Source organism: Rhipicephalus microplus, chromosome X (assembly GCF_043290135.1).
Source record: "Rhipicephalus microplus isolate Deutch F79 chromosome X, USDA_Rmic, whole genome shotgun sequence".
Taxonomy (NCBI): domain Eukaryota; kingdom Metazoa; phylum Arthropoda; class Arachnida; order Ixodida; family Ixodidae; genus Rhipicephalus; species Rhipicephalus microplus.
The window spans coordinates 150,441,348-150,464,579 of NC_134710.1; the positions used below are offsets into that span (position 1 = coordinate 150,441,348).

Sequence of the window (23,232 nt, forward strand, 5' to 3'; positions counted from 1 at the left end):
TACGTTTCCGATCTCGTTTCAGAAGAAGTAGGCCGCCTCTACCATTAAAGTGTGCGCCGCGCAGTTGGAGGGAGGCCGAAGTTTCCTCCCTCCAGCGTTTGAAGATTGTGCGCTCTTGTGTTGCCGCTGGCATGTCTCTTTCAAAAGACTGGAGCGGTAAGAAAGCGCCGTACTTTCGTACCCACGTATCGCACCCCGCATTATAGTGTGGGTTCGAGTCGACAATGGATCTGAAATATTGAAGAATAGCGCCCTCCCTGATGACTTAAGTTGACCGTGCTTACGAAAGACCTCGCAGTTGAGTTCTGCAAGGTCTTTCTTGGGAAAAGCCATTTTGTTTCTTTGACACGAAAGTGTTTTATGCCGAGGTCCGCCATGGCTCCACTGACGTACTTGCGTCACGGAAGTGGCGTTAAAAATATATGATAAGAAATTGCAAAGAAAAAAAAATGGCCCCACCTACCTCCCCGTTAGGAAAGGGTGAGGATCTGCGGATGCATTTCTTGCGCCGAAAGTACACGGCGTAGTAATTTTAATGACGTAAATTATTCACGAGATAAGGATTTCTGTCGTAACCATTTGCTTACACATTCATCAGCCGGTGAACGGTTAAGAGAGAGGCGCGCGCTTCACTCATTTTATCTATACGTACGGGCGAGTGGATGGGAGAGTGGGGCGTAGGGAGGAGCGAGAGAGCGAATGGCAAGACAAGGAGAGGCGAAGCACTGCACCTATATCTTCTTCTACACAGCCTCCACACGCGCCCTCACAGCGCCCTCACACGCTATAGCGTGCTCCTTCAAAGCCCGGATCAGGCACTGCGCCGTGTCGCCTGTATACGCAGACAGAAATTAGGTGCCTTCTTCCTTTTCCTTACGAACCACTAACCAACCACACGAATACGCTTCTTGAGCGTGAGCAGGAGCACGTCAGCGCGCGTACCCCGGGCGCGACTTGCGAGGAATGGCGATTTCCACTTTAAAACACTACGCGCGCAGGCGTGTGCCAGCGCGTGCTTACCCCCAAGCAGACGGGAATAGGTGGGTGGCGCCACGTAATGAGCTCTTTGTGAACTTAGAAGTGATTTATATGAACTTGACCACTCTCCGTAAGTCAAGGTGGTGCCGCACAGAGCCATACCGCACCACTTAGCACTGCCAGGCAAGCATGAGTGCGTAGGCGAGTGCACTGCACATCGCAGCTACGCGCACGACGACAGTGCACCGCCGGCAGCTACGCCAAATCCGCCGCGACGTGATCGATCCCAACGAGTGATGCTGGTTAAAACTATTCAGCACTACAGAGCATAGCCAGACAATCACGAGAACACACTAGAGTGCATGGTGTGAATCGCTATGATGTGCACGACGCGTCGTGCGTAGAAGAGCTGAGTGATCTCATGCAGTCAGATATTGTGGCGAAACATGTATGAATAGAGCTCGTAAATGAATACATATGGCAGTGGGTGTACTTGTCCTCTACGTAGGGATGTAGAATATGAACGGAAAGGGGAAAAAAAAGGGGTAATCTAAATTGGTTCCTACACGCCGGCTAGGTCGATGTCTTAGTACAGCCATGACGCTCTTTCGCATCTGCGGGGCTCCAAGCGCGGCCAGTGCGGCTAGACGCGCGCCCTCGCAAGGCCGAAATCAGATCGCCGCAGACACTCGCGCACGCAGAGCGCCTAAGCGCGTTTACGGCAACTGCGCACGCGCGGCCCCCGGCGCTCGGGCAGCGTACGTAAGCAGAGCTTACATGTGTTCGGGCTTGAAGCGTTCGACGTGCTCTCGCCGCCTCCGCGAAGCGCCGCCCCCACGGAGCGTGGTCTCTCCGGCGCGCGCGCTTATCAGACTCGTAATTCGGGGGAGAACGAACATCACTTCGCAAGCTGCCACGGCCGCGTTTACGAAAGGAGCGCGCTCCGGCACACGACGCAGGAAGAATTGTTACAGTTGTTAGTCCGTGCTCGTCGGGTGAATAATTTCGTGCGTGCTTTCTGATTGAGCTGTGCGCTGCAAGTTTCGACCTGCTTGTCGTTCCTAACGCGACTTTAATTTGTTGCTGTTGCTGAAACGGTGCACAATAAACGCTCAACTACCTCCGTAAAGACTCCCCGTCGCGGTGGTCTAGTGGCTAAGGTACTCGGCGGCTTCATTTTCGATGGAGGTGGAAATGCTGTAGGCCCGTGTGCTCAGATTTGGGTGCACGTTAAAGAACGCCAGGTGGTCGAAATTTCCGGAGCCCTCCACTACGGTGCCTCTCATAATCATATGGTGGTTTTGGGACGTTAAATTCCACACATCATCTACCTCCGTAAAGGACACGTTTCAATTTCCTGTTATACCGATTTCTATAAAGGGGATCAGCCACGTTTTTTTTTTTTTTTTACAGTCCACCAAGTTACGTTTATCGGTGCACAGCAGCACTTTCAGCGCGCTTGAAGATAATGTGTTAAGATTTTCTTCATAAAAGTGTCTGGTTAGGAAGTTAATACATGGTAACACTAACACTAAAGTATCTCCATCAAATGGTAAGATAAGGGGAGAATGCATAGAAATGCACCGAGTTCTGAGTTAGTTTAGAGGGCTACTTATACAGGCGTAGGAGTGCGGAAATGAAAAGAGAGCGGCAAATACAAAGAGGGACGAATTCGGAAGTAACTGGATGCATTAATTAGCGGTAGCAGGTGGTGCCGTTTGACCTTCATCAATTCCCGCAGATCTGAGACGTTTTAGCAACGCGAATGAAGCCTCCCGTGGGAAGTGTCTCTGCGAGCGCTGTCCACGGAATGTTTTCTGTGATGGTGGACGAGCCTTATACTGCATGTGCTCTTTCAATTTGTTTGTTGCGGTGGAAGAATATTTGTACAAGCGGCATAGCTTGAAAAACAAACGATTGTGGTCGTCAAGTTTGGAACCAGGACAGGAAGAATCTCGTGGTCACGCCGTACCTGCGGGCGCACGTAATAAAGAACAAGAAAGTCTGACAAGCTATAGTGGGATACAACTTTAGAAGGCCGCCTCCTTTCCTCCACAAAGGCGGATGTTCGCAAGGCTGCACCATTGGACGCGCACTCAGGATGGACGTTATGAGCCGGTGACTCGCGCCTACGGAGTACTTTGCCGAGTGCGTAAGCGAGACTATTTCTTTAGTCGTGGATGTGATCGGCTGCCGCGCTATTGGTTGTTTGGGCGGGGTCTATATTTGTAAGCGGGTCTCGCAGCACGCGGTTCTCTGAAGCGGGTGCGATTCTGTGCGTGTGAATTAGTACTGGACGTGCGACATGGCCGTGTTCCGATCACTTGCGGAAAGTATAGTGCATTCGGCAGTCAGGTCGTCGTGTGAGTGCCAGGATGTGTGAGCAGGCGACTTTCGAGTCGATGGCGTCAACTTTCTCTTACATTTCAAGTCGCGTGGGTGCTCTCCCCCTTTCAGCGACGCGTCTCGTCATTGTGAAAGACTAGACGCTCCAGGACAAATAGAGTTCGTCGAAGCGCATTACATTTACCAACTTGGGCCCAACCTGGCGGCTGTGAGCGTATTCCTTCTGTTTGTTTGAACAGGACGGAGTTCTACTTTCCGAGTATTGTCCGTAACATTTATAGTGAATCGCTGGGGTGTGATAGGATGCGATGTCGAGCATGCTCTGTGCGGTCTTGTATTGGGAAGACTTTCCTCGTCTTTTATATCCCATGTCTGCAGCGCTTCGTGGTACGAATAAAACGAGCGCCAGTTAATCGAGTAGCGGAGAGTGGTAACGCTATAGGTTGGCATGACGAGTAATGATGTCTCTTGTGGATAAAGAAACTGGCTCCTGCACATAGTGGGCTTACCGCTTCTTGGAGGGCGATGGAAGAAGGAGGTAATTGAAGCAGAGCTCTGTCAGTGCTGTTATTACAGATCTTTATTTTCTTTCTAAGCGAAGCTTGTGGGGCTGGTTATGCGAATCTACTTTGCTTGTTTTTCGCGTTTTTCGCTCCTTGCTCCATTTCTCCAGCGGCTGGTTCTTTCAGCGGGGCCCCAATTTCACGCTCTGGCGCGAAGCCACTATCTGCCCATTAGATTTTTTTTTTCGATTGCTGCAACCTCCTGCTGCCGCACAAATGTATTAAGCCTGTTCTTGGAATCTTTTGACGTAGGTATGCATTCACCGGGATATCCAATCAATCAAAGCTTTCTTGTATTTTACGTATGAAGCTTACGTTGCGTTTCTGATATATATATATATATATATATATATATATGTAAAGCATCTTTTTTTGCTATTTCATTTAAGTTATATGGATGGCTATTCAGAGAAGCTCGAAAAGATTCACCGCTGCTTTGTATGTGTCGTCTCGCGCACAGAAGAAGAGCTTCGTCATATATAAGCAGAAAACTTAAAGTGCGCAAGAGACGCGCGTAATTCAGCGAAGAATGGCTTGTACATTTATGTGTTTGCCTCCGGGGTATTCGGATGACGCGATCATCGGGCTTCACTCGGTGACCAAGCCGAGGCCTTCTTTCTCGCCAAGTGTCAACTTTGCTTCCCCCCCATCCACTCCTAGTCTTTTTGGTCGAAGCGGCCGCAGACGATACGTGCCGCGCAATATGGCAGCGTAACCGGGATCTGGCGTGATGCCAACATCGATCATGCCCGAGTGGCCGCTGCCCAGTGACAGTTAATTGGATCATGGCGAGCGATTAGAGTGCGGCAGCTGCCGCCGCCGACCCACTTCGTCGCCGCCGGGACCTGTTCCTGCCGGCTGCGCACGTGGCGGCGGCGGCCAGATGGCGGCCCTTCGTGATGGAATCGCGCCACGGCGTGGGCTCACGGTACGGCCAGTGTGTGGGCCCATCGCTTCGGCGAGAACAGTTCCGCTGTTCTCGTGCGCATAGGCCTATTCCACGTTTGTTGTATACAGCGTTATAGGCACCGTCGACGTACCGAGGCGCTTGTTGCGACGTCGTGGCGCGCGGGCTCCGACCAGCCTAAAGCTCGCCACGTGCCGCCGCTGAAGAATATAGTCCCGCAATTGCGTCCTTATTTTCCCCCATGAAAATCATAAAAAAAACATCACTTTATTTTCTACGCGATGTAGTTTATAAGAAGACGCAGCACACACCATTGACATATTCCTAATCATTTTACGTCATGCAGTGTCGTTTCGCGTTTTTGCACTTGTGAAAATGCCGCTCGTTTTACGTACACCTCAGTGTCAAAATGGCGTCTTCGTTTTTGGGTGAGCGCTCGTCACCGTGCAGCTACGTTGACGACTCGCCGAAGGAGCTTGTGACGAATTTCACTCACCAATGGCTGTCTAAGCAGATGTAGTACATTGAAAGCAGTGTCGATATTCGAACACGGCGGCCATCATTCGAAGCGCGAGTCGAACTGCACTACGTGGCGGAGAAGTACATGTGCAGTAGCTCCGCCCCCGTAGCTTTCCCTTCATTGCGAAGAAAAGTTGTCCGCGAGTATACCGTTTTTTTTTAAGTTGCCAAAGAGTATGGCTTCTGGATTTATTATGTTTATATCCTACGTGAATGTTTCCTTTGCATGTTTGACTATTTATTGCAGGACCATTGCTTCCAGCATGATTAGAGTTTTTAACTTGGCATGCACTACTGCGCAACATTATATATATGAGCATAGCGTCGAGCGTCGTTGCCGGGCTCCTTCCATAGGCCAACTTGTACGGCGTCATCTGCGTCGCTTCTTGGACGGCCGGGTTGTACGCCAAGGTCACGTACGGAAAGATTGCATCCCACATCTTGTGCTTGACGTCGACGTACAGTATGCTTCATACTTAGGACAAATCTTGGAGTGCATTACATCACGATTCAGGCAGCGCTGCTGTCGCGTGCCGGCAGAAACTCGCGCATGCGCAGACGCTTGAGGAGCGTGCTGTTGAACCGCATCATCTGCAACGGTGTTGCGCGCTGGCCACATTTTCGAGCAGCCTGTTTATTTCATCGTTGCTGCGGGAACTATATAGGCTGATATTCAGTATATATATTAAACGTTGGGCGATGCCAACCTCTCAGTCTTCATTGATTATAATGTGGTTCTAGAAACAGACTTTGACGACATACGTTGTTTGCTCTTTCGAACGTCGTGGTACTGAGTGCATTCACGTATATTGTTTTCTTTGTGTGTGAACCATAATACGCTGCGACGGGGAATACCATAATGAGCACGTACCATGCGTAGTATTTATTTCACACTAAAAAAGAAAACGCTCTACAGCCGCGACTTTTGTGCAGCTATGCGGGTTCAACACAAGAAAACAAATGAGAACGAGTTCAGCAATGCTGTAGGTTAAGATAACCACGTCAACGTGTCTTTTCTCGGTGGCATTTCATTGCTTGAGGCAGTGCTCACTCGCCGGCGCCGAGATGCACGCGTGAAGCTTCGCACCGATGACGGCGCTCGTTTTGCACGGCAGTGAGGCGTACTGTGACAAAATGAGAGAGATCGGCCCAGTTCCCGCAGCAACGATGACGTTCGCCCCCGTAGCCGACGATGCGGTTCAACCTTTCAACACAATGCTCCTCAAGCGTCTGCGCATGCGCGAGCTGCTGCCGGCGCGCGACTGCCGCGCTAGCCGCATCATGAGCTATTGGCACGAAAATCCCTGCAAGTGTTTCGCGGATACCACGCTTTCCGACGAAGAATGACGAAGGATAGCATAGTGAAAGCCAGCCTACTTAATGGCATAGTGTGCTTGTAGCAGTAGTTACTCAAAGAGAGTTTATAAAATGCTCTGAAAGGCCGCTCTTCCAGCTTTCGCTTTGACAGTGCTGCGCGTCCCGCGCAGGCCTGGCGTTTTTTTTTTTATTTTTCTTTCTACGGTGTGCTATATAAACCGTATTTTAAACTTCTCCTATAACAGCGAAGCGTGAATAAATTTGAATGCCTGATTTAATTTGAATTTTGTACACAAGGTCTTCCTGGCCAGCTTTCGGGTACGTGCCGCCATATGTGGGCAGAGCTTGGGGAGCTCACTCAGACTCGCGCATGACGCTTGCCTTTAAGGTTCACTTGGAATCAGACTCGCACTCATGGCTCGATCTGAGTCCGTCAGCCTAGAATTGACTTTTTCGACCATGGTGTCCGTGGTCTTTAACGCCAATATCTGACGTGATCGGTACTCTTCTTGGTGCCGTTTCACATATCATCTTCGGAAACGAGTTCTGAGTGCTTACAAGCCACTAAGGCCATCTTTCTTGAAAGAGATGACAGCATAAGATATATTTATCAAGAACTTCCCTGGAACAGTTGGCGGGGGGACGTCCTGGCACCCACCAAGTCTTTCACGCCTTGAGCGAGTAAATATTTGAATGGTGTATCAACGACACTGCTTTAGAATGCGTGTGCAAGTGTGAGCAGACGTGAGAATAAGCGTGAATCCATGTAAAGCTGATAGTAATGCTGAAAAAGATTATACACAAGGAACAGTGCCGCTCACCAGCAAAAAAAAATAAAATAGAAGACTTGGAAAAAGTATCCTATATATATTTTTAGCCACGGGGAAAATTGAAAATTGGGTCATAAATATTTAGACGAAACGCTCGCAAGGGACACGTGACGCGCGTGGACTTCCGCCGCTGCTAGACGGTGCAACGTCCTTTGGGAGAGGGTTCAGGGTGGGCAAGGCGCTAATTCAGCGTGAGAGAGGAACCGGGCTGCGATGCTCGGTTCATACCTGACGTGATTCGGCGGCAGCAATACGGGAACCCGGATCGCTACGCTGTCCTCTCTTGTGCTAATCGCGTTAACATCGACATCTGTCCTGGTGGTTGCAGTGGACGTTGACCAAATCGCGCGTGTAAACGCTATAGTAAAGAGGAGTGTCACACCCTCCCTCCTATATATTATGTGTGTGTGTGTGTGTGTGTGTGTGTGTGTGTGTGTGTGTGTGTGTGTGTGTGTGTGTGTGTGTGTGTGTGTGTGTGTGTGTGTGTGTGTGTGTGTGTGTGTTCCTCGTTCATGCTTGTCGGAGAGGAGCAGAAGAGCAGCAAAAGATGACGTAGCTGCACCCATTGAGCGGGAGGCTGAGAGGCCTGCCGCTTTCAGGGCGTTCGCACAACAAGTCAAAGCGACCGGCGGCGTAAAACCGGGGAGAAGAAACGACGTTATTTCGAGGTCCTTCCTTTTGTGTGTTTCCCGGCGCCGTTTCTCTGTTGTGTGGGGGCCTGTTGGATCGGTCAGATAAGAGGCAGATTGCTTCCTGGCAGCCGCAGAGTTGAACGACCGTCCCGGAATGCCGCGCTTTGCGGAGCACCGTGGCCTTGCCATTTATGCCGGCCTATCGGTATCTGTCTCCGGGAAATCGCCTCACTGCCAGATTGGCGGGCCAGTGGTGCGGACTCTTGCCGGATGAGTGGAGCTGTCTCTCGTGCAGGCGATCATCGGACACTGCTCGCACGCACGAAGACTCCTCAAGTTCCGCCGTTTGTGGCTGAAGGCGAATAAGGCTAAAGCGTCGCAAGCTTCTTCGCGGGCAGGCAGCCCTTGTCGCTACAGCTTGGTAGATTGTGATCGCTTGTTCATAAGGTGTCCGGCATGCATCCCTTGTGACGATAGTGAACAGAGCATCATTGGAACCATGGTGCACCAGCGTTGTCGCGTAGGGAAGCGCTATCAAGAAGGACTTCTTTCGCTTTTTTTTTCCTTACGTGCAGGTGTGCTGGCAATTCGGCATGAGTCGGTGGAGACTATACTCCGTTTCACACATCACGTTCAACGCTGTGGAAGCTATGCAAGAAGTTCGGCCAGTGTAACTCCGCGCGTCTTGTGGTCACTCGCATGACATCTGATTAGTGCCGGTGCATCCTACGCGTTTCTCTGTGCTTCCCCTTGACGCTACTGGTGAACAGATGAAAGCGAGGACAGCACAGAAGAACGCGGGCACCAAACGACTCTGCGTTGTCCTCCCCTGTACTGACACTGTCTCATGAGATAGAAGGTCCAGGTGGGCACCATCGTGACGGTTCCAGAGCAGAGAGCCTTTATGTGACGTCACGTGGAAAGTTAGCGATACAGCTGCATAATAACAGACGTTCAACGGTGGTTTTGTTTGTAAGGCGCAAAATATCTTCGATAACTTCTCGCCGTAATACCGAAAAACGTTCAGTTATTGGTGGTAAGAGCAATGAACTGTTTTTATGTTGCGAACGCATCGACTGCGAGAAGTCCCTCTAGCTTCACACAGCGTTGCACATGATGTATGAAACAGAGTATAGTATGGAAGTGAATATGTCTTGTATTCTCCATCAGAAGCCTATAAAGTGGTGACAGCCGCTGCCTTGCTGCTTTTTTTTTTGTCGTTCGTATTTTGGTTACCTCATAAATGAACACGAGGCCTTCGTTTTTTTTTTCATTTCTTTTTTTCTCTTTTTTGTGAATTTGTTGGCGCCGTGCGATTGTCTTCTCGTTAGTTTGCTTAGTAGTATGCTGCTTGTAACTTCAGACTGTTTGTGCTGCCCGCAAAGCCGTTGAGTCGACTAGCAGAACATTCGAGATGGTGTTTCTTTTATTTTTTTCACGCCACTCTTCTGTATAGCAATGACTCGGCATTAGTCCTGTTATAACTTGCGCGAAGCTTTTTTGCTTATTGTTAACCGCACGCACTTCAGGTTATCCGCCCTCCGCTTCGTGCCTCCTTTTCTTTCCGCTGCTCGAAGGTCGCGGGTTCGATCTCTGCCGCGGCGATCGCAACCACCAGGACAGAAAGGCGAAATTGTAAAAGCGCGTGTACTGTGCGATGTGAGTGCTCGTGAAAAAATGCCAGATAGTCTAAACTTAGGTGTTAAAGAATACCAGGTAGTCTGAACCCCACATATTATTGTTGTGCCTCCCTATATTTGTCGTGACGGGCAGTGCGTGTCTGTATACTGAGCGGAGGCGACGCACGCACGCAACAGACACAAAGAAAAATAAAAAAGCGCGCGCGCGTGTGTGCATTCACTGTTAGTTTGTCAGAAACGATGTTACATGAGTCGAGTTTCTATCCAGGCGTGTACAGCATGAGATGTGTTGCCCGAAGCGAGGTCGTGCTGACACACTAACATCGTGCGCAACGAGAGAACTGTTTATTGCGGGAAAGAGCTCTTGAAACAAAGCAAGAGAAAAAAAAGGTAGAAGAAAGAAGGGTGGGGGGAGGGGGTTGCTAGTTATGCTGCAGACTACTTGTCACGTATCTACGCAGTCCTGAGAGCTAATGCTTTGCCTTTTAAAAATACAGACGAGGGATGTTTTGTAAGTGGGGCCTCTGTTCAGACGTGTGGTTGCGTTTGTGTTGCGCAGATAACTCCAGCCGAGATTTATTCAAGTCCTAGATATCGCGAGGGTCCCACAGCCGCACGGCCTGGTTTGTTGAAACTCTATGTGAAGAGAAAAAAAAAGGGGGTAAAAAGAAGAAAAGCACACCACATACACACCTTATGTATATGGGAAGAGAGAGACCGAAAAATCGAAAGAAAATATCGCATTCGGCAAGAATGCCGCCGGCCTATTTTATGCTGGGAGAGAAATTTATGCGTGGCCTTGCGTTTCCTACCTGTTAACCTATTTAAAACCGGTTAACCGGTTATGCGTGCTAGTTGCACTTATAAAACACAAAAAGTCTAAAGCCGCCCCCGGGGCTCAAGTGGGCGTCACCTGGACAGAAGAGAGAGCGGCACCAACACCGAATCGTTTCTGCTGAGGCCGCTCTATCGCCATCACACACAAACTTCGCTCGGCTGGCAGTGAAGGTTAGCGCAGAAGATGGATTAAGGGCTTATACCATTGACTAGAAGCTACGCGATGGCTGTCTACTTAGATTGCCGTGCCTACACTTTGTCGATGCACACGCCGTGTCGTAAGCAGTTGTTTTCGAGGCATGGAAAAGCGAATACGTGTACTTTAAATGGAATCCGTGAACGAGGCTCAATGGCATTGATGTATCCAGGCGAATGTCTTGACAGGTTCTCTTTCTTTGCTGCACTTGCGGCGGCGTGAGTGCGACATTCTGCGTTCCCCTGCTGCGCTAATAGTTGAGGTAACCGGCACCAGGACGAAACATTTATAGGGTGCCCACTGCGTGGGCATACATCTCGTCGGGTGTGCTGTCTCTGCGCTCGCGAAGCCCCGAATATGGCGGCTTTCGGTCGTGGCGACTGGATCGCGATTGCCGCGAGTTTGCCAGCTTCTCCGCACGGCCTCCCCAGAGAGGCGATGCGCTTATGCCAGGCCGTCGTCTTGCGGGCTCTTTCACAGCTGCGTTCACAGAGGATGCCTTGGGTTGAACGACACGCGACCGCTTCGAGCTGGTCGGGCGCGCCATCATCGTCATCGTGCAGCTGCGATAGCTTGGCTAGCGGCCATTGACAACGTGCAAAAGAGTACTCCTCTTTACCGGCACACCAGGTCTCGGATCCGACCTACAACGCAACACTCCTGCATGGGAAAAGCAGTCGCGCTTCGTGAGTTATTGTGAGGGCGGTTTATCGCGTGAGCTTGGGAAAGCCTGCTTGGAATGCTCACAATGTTCGCTACACTTTACGCTAAATATCATCTGGCGTGTCAGCTGTGACCGCCCCCTATCTCGCTATTTGTGCTACGTGCTTGGAATATAGGTTGTTACTTGAGCAGCTGCACTCGGAATTACACCAGACTCGTTTCACAAAGCCGCCCAGCTGGCTGATTGTGTTTGTTCTTCTTTGAAGCGCGACCCTCTTCAGCCTCAACGGTCTCGACCCGTTCGCCTGCCTTAAGACGCGAAGGGCAGAATACATGCAGTTATACGTTTGTGTAAGGTGTTACCAGTCAACACAATAAATCATACCCGAATGTTTAGTGGCTGATAAAGCAAGTCTCGTGCCACACGACGAAACATGGCATCTCTCATAGCCTGAGTCGCATTGGGACGTTAAGCTCGGTAAACAAACCATAACGAAGATTCGCGTTACGTCACTGATACGATATATGCGCCGGCCTACGCACTGTCGTGCCTTCTGCTTGCTAAACAGCCGCTGTGTGATGGCGCTTCAAATGCTCCCTAAACGTGTAACCATAGTGTTGGATCTGTAAATAGACGTTCGTATTCGCTCATCCCGTTTGCAGTTCTGCCGTATAAATACTGCTCCGCTCAAGTAAATGAAATCCTATTGATGGCATGCGTTCTTTATTTATCATAATACTGAAATCGGTTGCTACTGGTGAAGAGAGAATTGTTAACTGGCTTTTTGGTGAACTCGGCATGTCAATTTGTAAATCGGCGTGTGTCTGTTCTGCCGCCGAGAGTTCGGGAGGCTCGTTTGCCGAAATATTTTGTGCGCAATGTGGGCGTCGAAATCCCGACACCATTTAGAGACACAATATGAATTTTCATTCTTGTCAGTGGTATAGCGTCTTGCAGTTTGCCCAATTTTCGAGCAAACTTATTGTTCTGGAGAACATCCATGTTTCGGCTGCTATATTCGTTCCGCTGTTGTTCACTTCCTACAACGCGGACTTGAGTTCGCATTCGACGGATTTCCCTCGAGAGCAAAAGACAGCCGGGGCAGCTACAAGCATCTCTCGTCGTCAGTGCGTGGTGCTTTTTCTGTCATTTTGGCCAACTGCTGGCACAAGTGATGTGGAGGAAGCGATTTGAAATTGCCTGCATTCTTCTGAAATCCAGTTTCATTGTGCGCTGCTTTTCTGCCGCTGGTCATTTTCCACGGTTGCCTGCGCCGGATGATCACCTTGTGCAGCGTGCGCTGTAGATGGCGAAGGAAATGAATCGTCACAGCAGCCGAGCTCAGCAAACCTGGACCGTTCAAGTTTCTCACTTACAGCTACGATAAGTCTTGCGTGTAGAACGGTTCCCGATTTTTAAATATATTTTTATTGTTCACCGTGCGCTTCGTACACTTGTAGTAGTTTTTTTTTTCTTGGTAGTTACGGGTTTCCGGAACAAATTAGTTACGCGGGCGTTATCTGCCCTGGTTTAATTGAACTCGCTGTATTCTTTTCTATAAAGGGGAAGGGGGCCTTTTAAATAAGGAGTAATTGCCTTACATAACGTGACCTCTGGCAGTAAATCTTCAGGCGAAGGTGTCTTTCGGATTAATGAACGAGCTTGTGCTCGGGTTTGCGGGGGGGGGGGGAAGAAAGTTTTTACCAGTTTAATCGTGTGCAAACATAAATGTCTTTACCTGAGCTTTCGTTTTGGCAAGTAGGCCAGGGAGTGGAGGAGTAAGGGAGGAGGTAATGGTTACTTATTCTATCAGAGACAATGGCTCCGCAAGATGGGATGTATGTTGTGTCCCTTCTCACCCTAAGTACTGACGTCACGGCTTTGTTTCGCTAATTGTTGTCTCGTCAAAGCACTTCAACACCGAAATTATTTCTGTGCCTGTAGCGGCTTCAGTATCCGCTGTTCTCGTTCTAGATGACAAGGGGAAGACGAGTTTTTCTGTTTTTCTTTCTCCCCGACGTATTGTTTTCTCCATCATCACAGGAGGGGTTTGTTGCGCGCGCCGGAACTTTTAGAGACCAGCCAAGCCGGGCGACTGGATAGACGATGAATATGCCTACTACATATGATCTCAAGGCAACCTCTCAAGACATGCAACAGCAAATGATGCTGGCGGGGAACTACGTGCTTTGTCGCGGCCTTCCTGTGCGATTCCGTTGAGGGACTGCCATATAAATGAGAGAGGGAGGAAAGGACAGTTGGAGCGAGGGGGTGATTAGCAGCGCCGTTTGCACCAAGTTGGCGTTTTCATAGATCAGTTTAAGCGCACAGTTCATAGATGCTTCATAGATGTCAGTTCATAGATGCTTATCCTCGCTGCCTGGAGCGAAACTGACGTAACGTAATCTAACGGGGAACACGTTAGTTCCCTATTGCAAACGACTTTTTCGATATGAAATTTCAAGACCTGGGCTGCAGTTCAGCATGACGATAACAGAGGGCTATTGGGTGACAGCAGTTTCATATTTTGTCTTGATAGACAGTTATAGTTTAGCGTTAGCGTGATAGCGTAGGTTAAGGGAATGGCGTTACCGTGCAGCAAACGTTCGTTGTGGGCAGCGTCTTACAGTTAAGCGGGATAGCGTTTACGGGGTTTACGTGCTCCAGCTGGGATGGTGGCGCCACCTATTAGATGATTAATAAGTTGAACAGTAAAAATGAAAAGAAAACGAGGATGTTTGCATATGCCACCGCGCGAAGCATTGCTAGAAGTTTATTTTCGTGATAATAAAAGTAGATAAATATGAACCACGCACCAAACGCGAAAACATCTACGTTGCCGATTTGTTTACATCGATCTTTAGGTCTAGGCGCGTTTGAAATGGGAATCTATCTCAAAAACTACACCAACTTATCCGTAATACTCGGTCATCGAAGCTAACTGAAGGCAAGCGAAGCCACTTTGAACAGTCGTTTGCGGTGGACAGGGTGAATATTTCAACAACTACGCCAAAATCGCTTCGAAGCGGGCGTCCGAGAGCACCGCCATGTTTCTGCGCATGCGCACTTCGATTCCGGTATCACGGTACACCCGGTAACCTGGTAAACCCGGTATACTATAACTCTCTAATAACGTGGCCTGGGCGGCATAACAAACACGCTCGTTTGCCCCCTCCTGATGGGCGCAAGGGAGATCCGCCCAATGGCGGAATCGTGCTTAGCGCGCTGCGTTGTTGGAACCACGACTGTCATCGTAATTGAGCCGTATACGCGAGCCGAATACGCCGAAACTGCTACGTTATTTTTTATTACGCGTACTGCCGATAAATTTTTCTATCCTGTTTTCTGGACCAGTGGGCACATACTATCCGTTTTCTATTCTATTCTGCACACATTCGTGACGTTGAGCGGCTTTATATATAATAGTCACGCATCGGCCGACGACAACTTAGTACTTGCAACCAACGCAACGGTTTCGGCATGCGTCCTTGCAGCTGCCGTTCCTGTTTACGTCACGAAGGTTAGGAGTGGAGCAAGCGGGAAGCTAACGGGACTCGCGTATATTTCTGTTCGTTGCCAGGCAACTCATAGGTGGGCTCGTTCGACGCTCAACCGGCCGCGCTTGCAGTAGTTTTTTTTTTTTTCTCGTCTCGTCGCGATGCACTGAGCCGTCATTTCCTTTATGGCTGGCGAGTTTTGTTTTCGTGATTTGCTTTTCTCTCTGAAGTTTCATTGAAACGTATTCGCGAACTTTTGCAGTTCCCCGAAACTGCTCCAAGCATTTTCGTCGAATCGATTCAGCGAGATATTTAGAAAAAAAAAGTTATGCCTGGTTCTAATTTATTTTAATGAGGTTGTTGTTGCCAGCCGTACATTATTCTTGCTGTCGATCCTCTCTTTCCTCGTCGCCCACCTCCCCCAGTGTACTTATTTTATGAGCCAGTGCAGCACGTCATGAATACCAGCAATGAACGAGCAGCAGGAAATGAGACGGCGATTCGTGTTTAGCTTAATACTCTTTTGAAAATGAATCGTTAAGTTAGCGTCATGAATAAATAACGGCCCTGTTTGCATTTCTGAGCCGTTCCCGGCGCACCTCGTCGTGGCGCTGCGCACACTTGCTTCTTCTCTTTTGATTCCCCCCGTTGGGTAAATAATGGTCTGGCTGTTCTCATCGTCGTAGGGGGAGAGAGAGAGAAAGGGGGCGATTGTATCTCTTCTCCTCACTTACGGCCCTTTCTGGTCGCCATGGAAACGGAATTGCTTCGTTGTGCTGGCAGAAATTGTTTTTATGATCCGTCGAAGGCCCTTCTTTCCCCCCGTGCTGCAAGCTCCGCGGCAGCGCCGCCGCGGTATCAAGACGACCCGCGCGGCCGTGGACTTGGCGCCCTCTGTAGGCAACTGCGGTGACTCCGGAAACTGGCGGCCCTCCTCCGTCGTTGTTGAAATAGCGCGGGTGCTTTTCGTGTTCTACAAGGGCTGTTCTCGTTCGCCAGAGCACCCCACCGCGCCCCCTCGACACACACTTTTATTGAGATAAAAGAAAATTGGCCTGCACACACGGAGATGAGAGCACGAGCGCGTTTGTGTTGCCCTGATCTATACTCTCGCGTCCGTGTTTGCGCGCCTTCTATCATGAACCCGAACCAACTAGCTCAACTTTGAACAGTTGTAAACTTTTACTAATATTTTTCCGCCACTCGCTTCTATTGCGCATATACAGTAAAGCGGTCCGCTGTGCCTCTGTTCGCGTACTTACACGATCCAATGTTGTAGTGTTTTCGAATATGGAGAAAATTGAATGCACTTCTTGCACAACTACATTATGATTTCGTTCCTGCATTCCTTACTCAATTTTTTTTAACAATCGAGTATATATGTGCAAGTTCGTGTACTTTTGAATTTCCTCTCTGGCTGAAGAGATTTGTATGGGCGCAGGCTGGAGCTCTCCGAAGTCAGCATTTGTTATGGTTCTGTTCGAAGTTTGCATATTTTCTAAGTTGCGGAGCTTGCGACGAATTTGCATTTACGGGGCACATGGCTGTTCTGCTGAAACGTCTGCCGAGGGGACTTCGCTGGTATAGCTTCTATACACTTTTAAAAGTATAGAATGAGATAATGTGACGAATTGTGATCATTGTATTTCACGCTGCGTAATTCTGCATGCAATAGAAAGCGGTAAGAAAATAAACTTGAGACAGCTTCCGCGGCCATACCCTTTAGAGTATGCTAGTGGAATTTTTTTTCAAGTCAGTGGCCTTTAGGTATTGTTCAGAAGGCGCCGGGAGTGAAAGTAGCCTTATATTAGATAGCTGTAATGCAAGATGTTGATTCGGTGTTCAAATATCCGCCACTGTATCTCCTCCACGTTTCTACTGGACTCGTGTGCTTTTCTTTGCTCCCCCTCGCCGCTCCCAATGCGTTGCCGGCTTCACAAGTTCCGTTGGTGCTGTGCCGTGAATATGTAGGGCGGGCGTGGGTGTAGTCAGAAGATCGTGCAGTTTGAGCCGCGTAAGCGGATCGTAAAACTTAACGGAGGCTGCATAAATATGTATACGATGTTCCAAGCCAGACCTGTTTGTAATGACGCGCAACGGGCATCGCCCTTGAGCGTGCAGGATTTCCGCTCGCTGTGGGCACAGCGCCATCTCTACCGCCTAATGTGTTCGCCTCAATGGTCGCCATGGAACGACCGACTTCGCGGGAGTTGCCATGGTGCGTCCAGTAGCTGGGTGCTAAATTTGAGGCTACGTGCCAATGGTCTTGCGTGTGATGAATGCTCTGCACTTTCATGAGCGCATAACTGCTGCTTTGTCTAAATGGCGGAGATGATCGAAACGACTTTGTTCGCCATCGAAGCAGGGGCAATATTTCACGCCAGCGCTCACCCCGCTCCTGATTGCGCAAAACTACCGGCCTCGTCATTGTCTCCTGTCGTCATCGCTGGGTATGTGGATTGTTGCGTGTATATCTTTCCCACTGCGTACCGCAAGGTCTGCGTACGTCATTGACGACAAAACATGTACTGTCAATGATGGAACGTCTAGTCGGATGTTTATTGCCAAACTGCATCCTCGTATTCGCTTGCATTTTCGTTTGGGATAACGAAGTTTGATCCAATGACATATTAAATCATCTTGCGTAGGGGAGTGCAGAATCGGTTCTAAAGTGTATACGACAGGAAAGACGCTTTGAAGAAAGCCTTTTGGGGTGGAAAATTTTCCAGAAATATCAATTGCAGGTAAGCGTCTTTCCTGTCCTGAGCACTTTCTGCTGATTCTCTTCTGCGTACCCTTAACACAATATGCTGAACCAACCAACCGGCCCAATTACGCACTATTTTTACATAGTAAAGCATAGTCGTAGACCTTGGTCGTGTCGAGTCATTGACTGCCATCGGCCTTAACACGCAAGTCGATTAGGCGACGCCAATTCTATTCACGCGGTTTGTTGCTTGCACTAGCCGTTCACGTTTTGCGCGCTCGGTGGCCGCGCTGCAACAGTAGCTTTTTGTATTCTCGTGCAGACATTTCACACTCCAAGCTTCGGGGACGAGGAGTTTGATATTCCACCTATCAACCTGCAGAACGTGGGCGGTCCTACGCATCCCGACGAGGCAGCTACTGCGGAAGTTGTCTACGGATCTCAGGTCAGTATACACCATTTTCCAAACACGCTCAAGCGCCGCCATCTTGGACTGATAACGTTGCAGTTTAGTATTCGTAGCAAATAAACAAACAATGCTACGTTGAACTCACACGCACGAAATTGCTTTGGCGGCACATTCAACGTTTCATGACAACGATCATTTATTATTGTGACGCAGAAAATATCCGAAATAAACGCTGATCAGGCCATGAGTCGAAAAAAAAAAAAAAAAAAAACGTGTATATAATAGGGCAGCGAGTGGCTCCGCGAGAGTAGCGTGAAATCCCGACGCACGCTTTGCGACGTGTAAATAGTTTCTCCATTCTTCTGCAACTGGAGAACCCCGGTCGCTGAAGAAGAGAGAGAAGCTTGCATACATGTGGTGTATCTCCCAGAGAACGCATGGCGATAACTGAGAGCGTGCACCAGATGTTGCCTGGCATCGTGCGCTGCTGCGCGGGAGGTATACCACGTATTTCTGGCGTGATTGGGGAAGACTTGAGGAGCTACGCGCGGTAGCAAGATATTATTCTTTGCACACTAATACTTTTGAATCTGCGAGATAACCCCCATCGCTAAAGGATTAACTACCGGAAAGTAACAAATTTATTCTTCAACGGCTGATTGTAAGGGGCATGCTGCTGCAGAACAGGAGCGAGCCAGGCTCCTGGCTCGCTCCTGTCTTGTAGCAGAAATTCCCATTTTCAGGTCGTTCGTTATTTTCGGTTGACTGGCATAACGTCACGTTTTTCGTTATCGTTGGTACACTCGCTGCTGCAGGTAACATATGCAAGGCCTAGAAGCTAATAATAATAATATTTTATTTAAAAGATGTGGAGTAAACGTAGTTCTATACTTCTCTTAGCGCCCACGTACACTGAATGATTCAGATATACTGCAAAAAAAAGGGGGGGGGGGGTAAGGGGGAGTGGAGTAGGAGTTGGCTGGGTAAAGAGTGCTTCTTCCTATCCACGGAAGAAAGGAGAAGTACGAGAGCATTACGTAGTACGATTAAAGTGAAACATTTTAACCAGTCACTTGATCCTGATTTAAGCGCATGGTAGCTTTTCGTGTTTCAGCTTTACAAGCAGTGCCACGGCTCGACCGCCATATATATATATATATATATATATATATATATATATATATATATATATATATATATATATATATATATATATATATATATATTGAAATTCACAGTCTCGCCCGAAAGTAGTAGCTGTCAATCGACGGCATTGCACTAGACAGCCGCTGGAATTGGCCTTCGTAGTTTTGCCGGCCTTATCTACTGCGGTAAACAATCGCCTACTAATGTAGCACGCGTGGTTTCTCGACGTTCCTCACGAATCCGGTGAATTTTAAGGCTATGTGTTGGGCTGATGCAACGAAGGGAAAAAAAGGCGGGGGGGGGGGGATAAAATGGTTTCACAGAAAGTTTGTTTGCCATGGCTGAATACGTGATGTAATGATCTCTCTCTGGTATGTTTTTTTTTTTTTTTCACTTCCTTCGTGGTTATGTCGGTTTGCCGTTAAACAAACGGAGCGGCCCCAGACTAAGTGAAACACCCGTTTTTAGAAATCTCAGCTTGGTCGTGGTCTTGTGGCGTCTTTAAGGTCATTGTACGCACGAATTTTAAAGGATTAAAAAGAAGCATTATTGAGGTATTTCGTTGCGCTCGCATAGCTTACTCCGTGATATACATACTCCTCTTCTGTGCGATCTGATTTGGTGCGTCTCTCGTGCAGCCGGGAATGGCCCCACAGACAAGTATGGCGCAAGCCATGGGCTCCCCTATGTCGGGCGGAATGATGGAGCCACCGCCCCACTCCTATCCGGGGCCCCAAGGGCCCCAAGACATGTATCATCACGCCATGGGCATGCCGCCGCCGTCCATGCATTTACAAAGGTGGGTTTTCGGGCCATCGGCCCCTTCAGCCACATCCGTGCTGTCGCGACCTGCCTGCTCGGGGGGGTGGGTCCGGCCTCTGCCAGCCAAGGTGAGGACCGGGACGATGTCCGCATGCTCGCGTAACGAAACGAGAGAAACAGAGTCTCTTCCGAACGAGGCAGCGCGAGCTCGCCGCTAGAGAAAATCTCCCAACCGTATTTACACGCGGAACAAATGCGAACGACGCCAAGCCTTCGGTACAGACGCAACGTAGCCTGTAATGACAAGTTACGTGCAGCCAGCGCTGAATCTTCGCGTGCCGAAAGGATAGCGCAGTGTAACACACCCTATAGGTGGCGGAAAAAAAAAGTGTAATAGGACACTGCTTTTATTTGCACCAATGAATACACTCCTCTTCTTGAGGCATTTGTGCTTAGTATCTCATCTCTGTGACCATTCAGTGCATGCGCTCGGAACACGCTTTGCTGATGTCGGAGCTCGGCAGTATGCGACGGGTGTTATCAAGCGCTGACATGAGCGCGCTTCTTATCTTTCAAGATATTCAAGTACCATTTTCGTGACGTGCTTATCAGACGGCGTCAGCATATATCAGTAGGTTGTACTCCAATTACCCTAGAATTCGCTATGGCTCTGTGTACGACACTTATACGAATCATTAGGTTAGGCTGTGTCCGATTCGTGCGTGAATGTCGCTCGTGAATTAATTGCTCTGAGTGTGTGGCGCCCGTCCCTCGCTGGTGTTCGTAACGAATTTCGATGATTTGATTATTTGGATATATTTCGCTCAATAAGCCTTTTTTGTCATCCGCACATGTCAGTTGTTTCTACGAAGACATGAATTACTTTAAAAAAAGTGGCTTCAAAAAATAAGGCAGTTTTGCAGAAGAAAAGCCGCCAACCGTGACAACTTCTTTGTGAAACCTAGTAATTAGTGTGGAAGTTGTAAAAAATAAAGAAAAAAATTGCTATCGAGCTAATCAATGTAAGCGAACTTGTTTTGTATGAGAAATTGAAGCCCGATTGTCCTATATATATATATATATATATATATATGCGTAGCACGATGACTTCGCATTGGTGGAGCACTCGAAAAAAACAACAAAAAACTGCACCACTTGATGCGACGTGGCTGCTGACATCACCTAAGGGGTCTGTCAGCAGCGCGGGGACTGTTCTACCTTCAAGTCGTTTGCTGATTCATGGTAACATAAGCTGCAAAGGCGGCTAGTAATGTCGCCTTTGCTGCGCGTTTGCGGTGTCGTGTACTCTGTTGCTTTGGTTTGCAGCAGTGTTCCGCGGGTAATCGCACTTTGAAGACCCAGAAGGTGATATGAGCTTCACAAAAAGCTCGCTTCAATTTCTCAGCCAGGATGAGCCTGTAAACTTGTTAGCCTAAAGGCTCACGATTGTGAAACGACACGACGAAAAAGTGCGCAACACTGACGATAAAGGAGGCACGAAGACAAGCGCTGAACACCCAACTAATGTTTGTTCACTTTGAAGCACACTTTCTGCGCAAAGTGAATAAATATTCGTTGAGGGTCCGACGCTTGTCTTGGTGTCTTCATCACCGTCAGTGTTGCACGCCTTGCCGCTTCATAACAGTGAACCCTTTCTAACTAACCGAACTATTGGGCCTAAGGTCATTTACATATGTGTATTGATAAAGGAGCAACTACAGTGCACCACATATCACCGCACGGTCGTCGCCTCTGATGCCATCTATTAGCGATACCGCCACTTAATTTCGAAAGGGCTATTTCGAATTCACGCGAGTATTTGTAGCAACACTGGCTATAGGGGGCATCAGGGCTAGATAAGCTGATTTCGATTTCTTCAAATACATGTTTTCTGGCTATCGATTTTGACCTAGTAGCAGAGATCAATCAACAAGCAGGAGTTCATGCAGTGGCATAGCCAGGGAATGGCACACCAAGCCCGTGACCCCCCCCCCTCCCCCCCCCCCTCCCCCCCCCCCCCGCCCTCCAAAGAAAAAAAGAATTCTGCCTACGCCCCCGAGTTTAGGTGGCGCGTGGCGCCCTCTCTTGCTCCATTGAGTGAGAGTGCTGCTTGTCATCCTTGTGACTATTGCTTACTATCACTACGCTTTGCTGCTTGTACTGAGAGTTGTGCACCTCGGAGCTATAGCACTACTGCCTGATAAGATGCCACCACTTCCTTCAGGTTGCTGTATATGAAATATACACTTTTTTAAAAAAAAACTTTGGTCACCAGGTCTACAAATTGTATTTGTGAAACGTGACGACCCATAGGATGAGTTCCTTCACGAGGAATTGGTGTCATGCAAATACGATTTTCCCGACTATCCTAAGGCACATTCACATGATCACCTCCTTAAACTGTTGAGCTTTATTCACGAGGCTGCCACCGGCCAAGCAGTCTCGTTTTTGTTTGACGAAAAAAAAAAAACTGCTTGGAACCTCTAGGGTTTTCTCGCACACATGGCGCATGCCACGCTACGTGTCTGCAGCTTCCCGTAGCTGCATTATAATGTCACTTCTCTGGCCTGTTATATAGCTGTGCTGTTACTGACGGCCCTCTGTGATGTATTGTAAAATTACCCGAGGAAAGCAGTGGCAAGGGAAAAGAATTCGTAGCTATAGTACTTTATCGTCTGTCTCGCTGGTATGTTTCGTACAGGTATTTTTCTGTGTTTCTTGGAAGCAACACACCCTATTTTCAACGTGGCAGGGGTATTCCTCTAAATGCTACATCGAATGTTTCAAATATTTACTTTTGAAATTGCACCAAAAAATAGCAAATCTGACCAGCTTAATCGATGCAAGAATGAGAAACTATGGTTTGTAATGGGTGCTGTCGTTTAACATATATTCAATGCATCTGAAATGGACTGGTCTTCTTCGGGTTCTAGTTCTGTGTTATACGATTATGCCTGTATGTTAATGCGCAGGCTATTTGATATCCAAGCTGAAAAAGCTATTTGAGTATTCCTAAGTTCCACAATTCCGGATATTGACTAGATTTCACACCCAATCAAGGGATTGCTCGCCCGTTTTACGATCGGAAAAAAAAAAAGGTCACAAAATTACGCGCGTCTCTTTTTGCACTCTGAGCCAGCTTGCAAGGGCCATAAAAACATGTAATTATTCCGGGAATGAATAATGCATTCAGCTGTGCTGAAAGTCCCTCTTCAACGACAACACGTGCTGGCAACAGTGAGCGTCGCCTCATATCAGACAGTCTCAGTCCGCCAGACGACC

The 23,232-nt window shown here is 48.6% G+C and overlaps 1 protein-coding gene across 16 annotated transcripts in view; it reads left to right on the plus strand.

Moving 5' to 3' along the window:
- Positions 1-23,232, plus strand: part of LOC119177026 (TOX high mobility group box family member 3) — a 564,847-nt gene that overhangs the window by 522,883 nt on the left and 18,732 nt on the right. For 9 of the 16 annotated variants that reach the window (XM_075877997.1, XM_075877987.1, XM_037428377.2 and 6 more), the window contains 2 exons: positions 17,956-18,078; positions 19,827-19,987. In XM_075877997.1, coding sequence (XP_075734112.1) covers positions 17,956-18,078; positions 19,827-19,987 — 284 coding nt within the window. Of the gene's footprint in view, positions 1-17,138; positions 17,377-17,955; positions 18,079-19,826; positions 19,988-23,232 lie in introns of those variants that run through there. The other 7 variants (XR_012887049.1, XM_075877993.1, XM_075877985.1 and 4 more) reach the window with 2 other exon arrangements.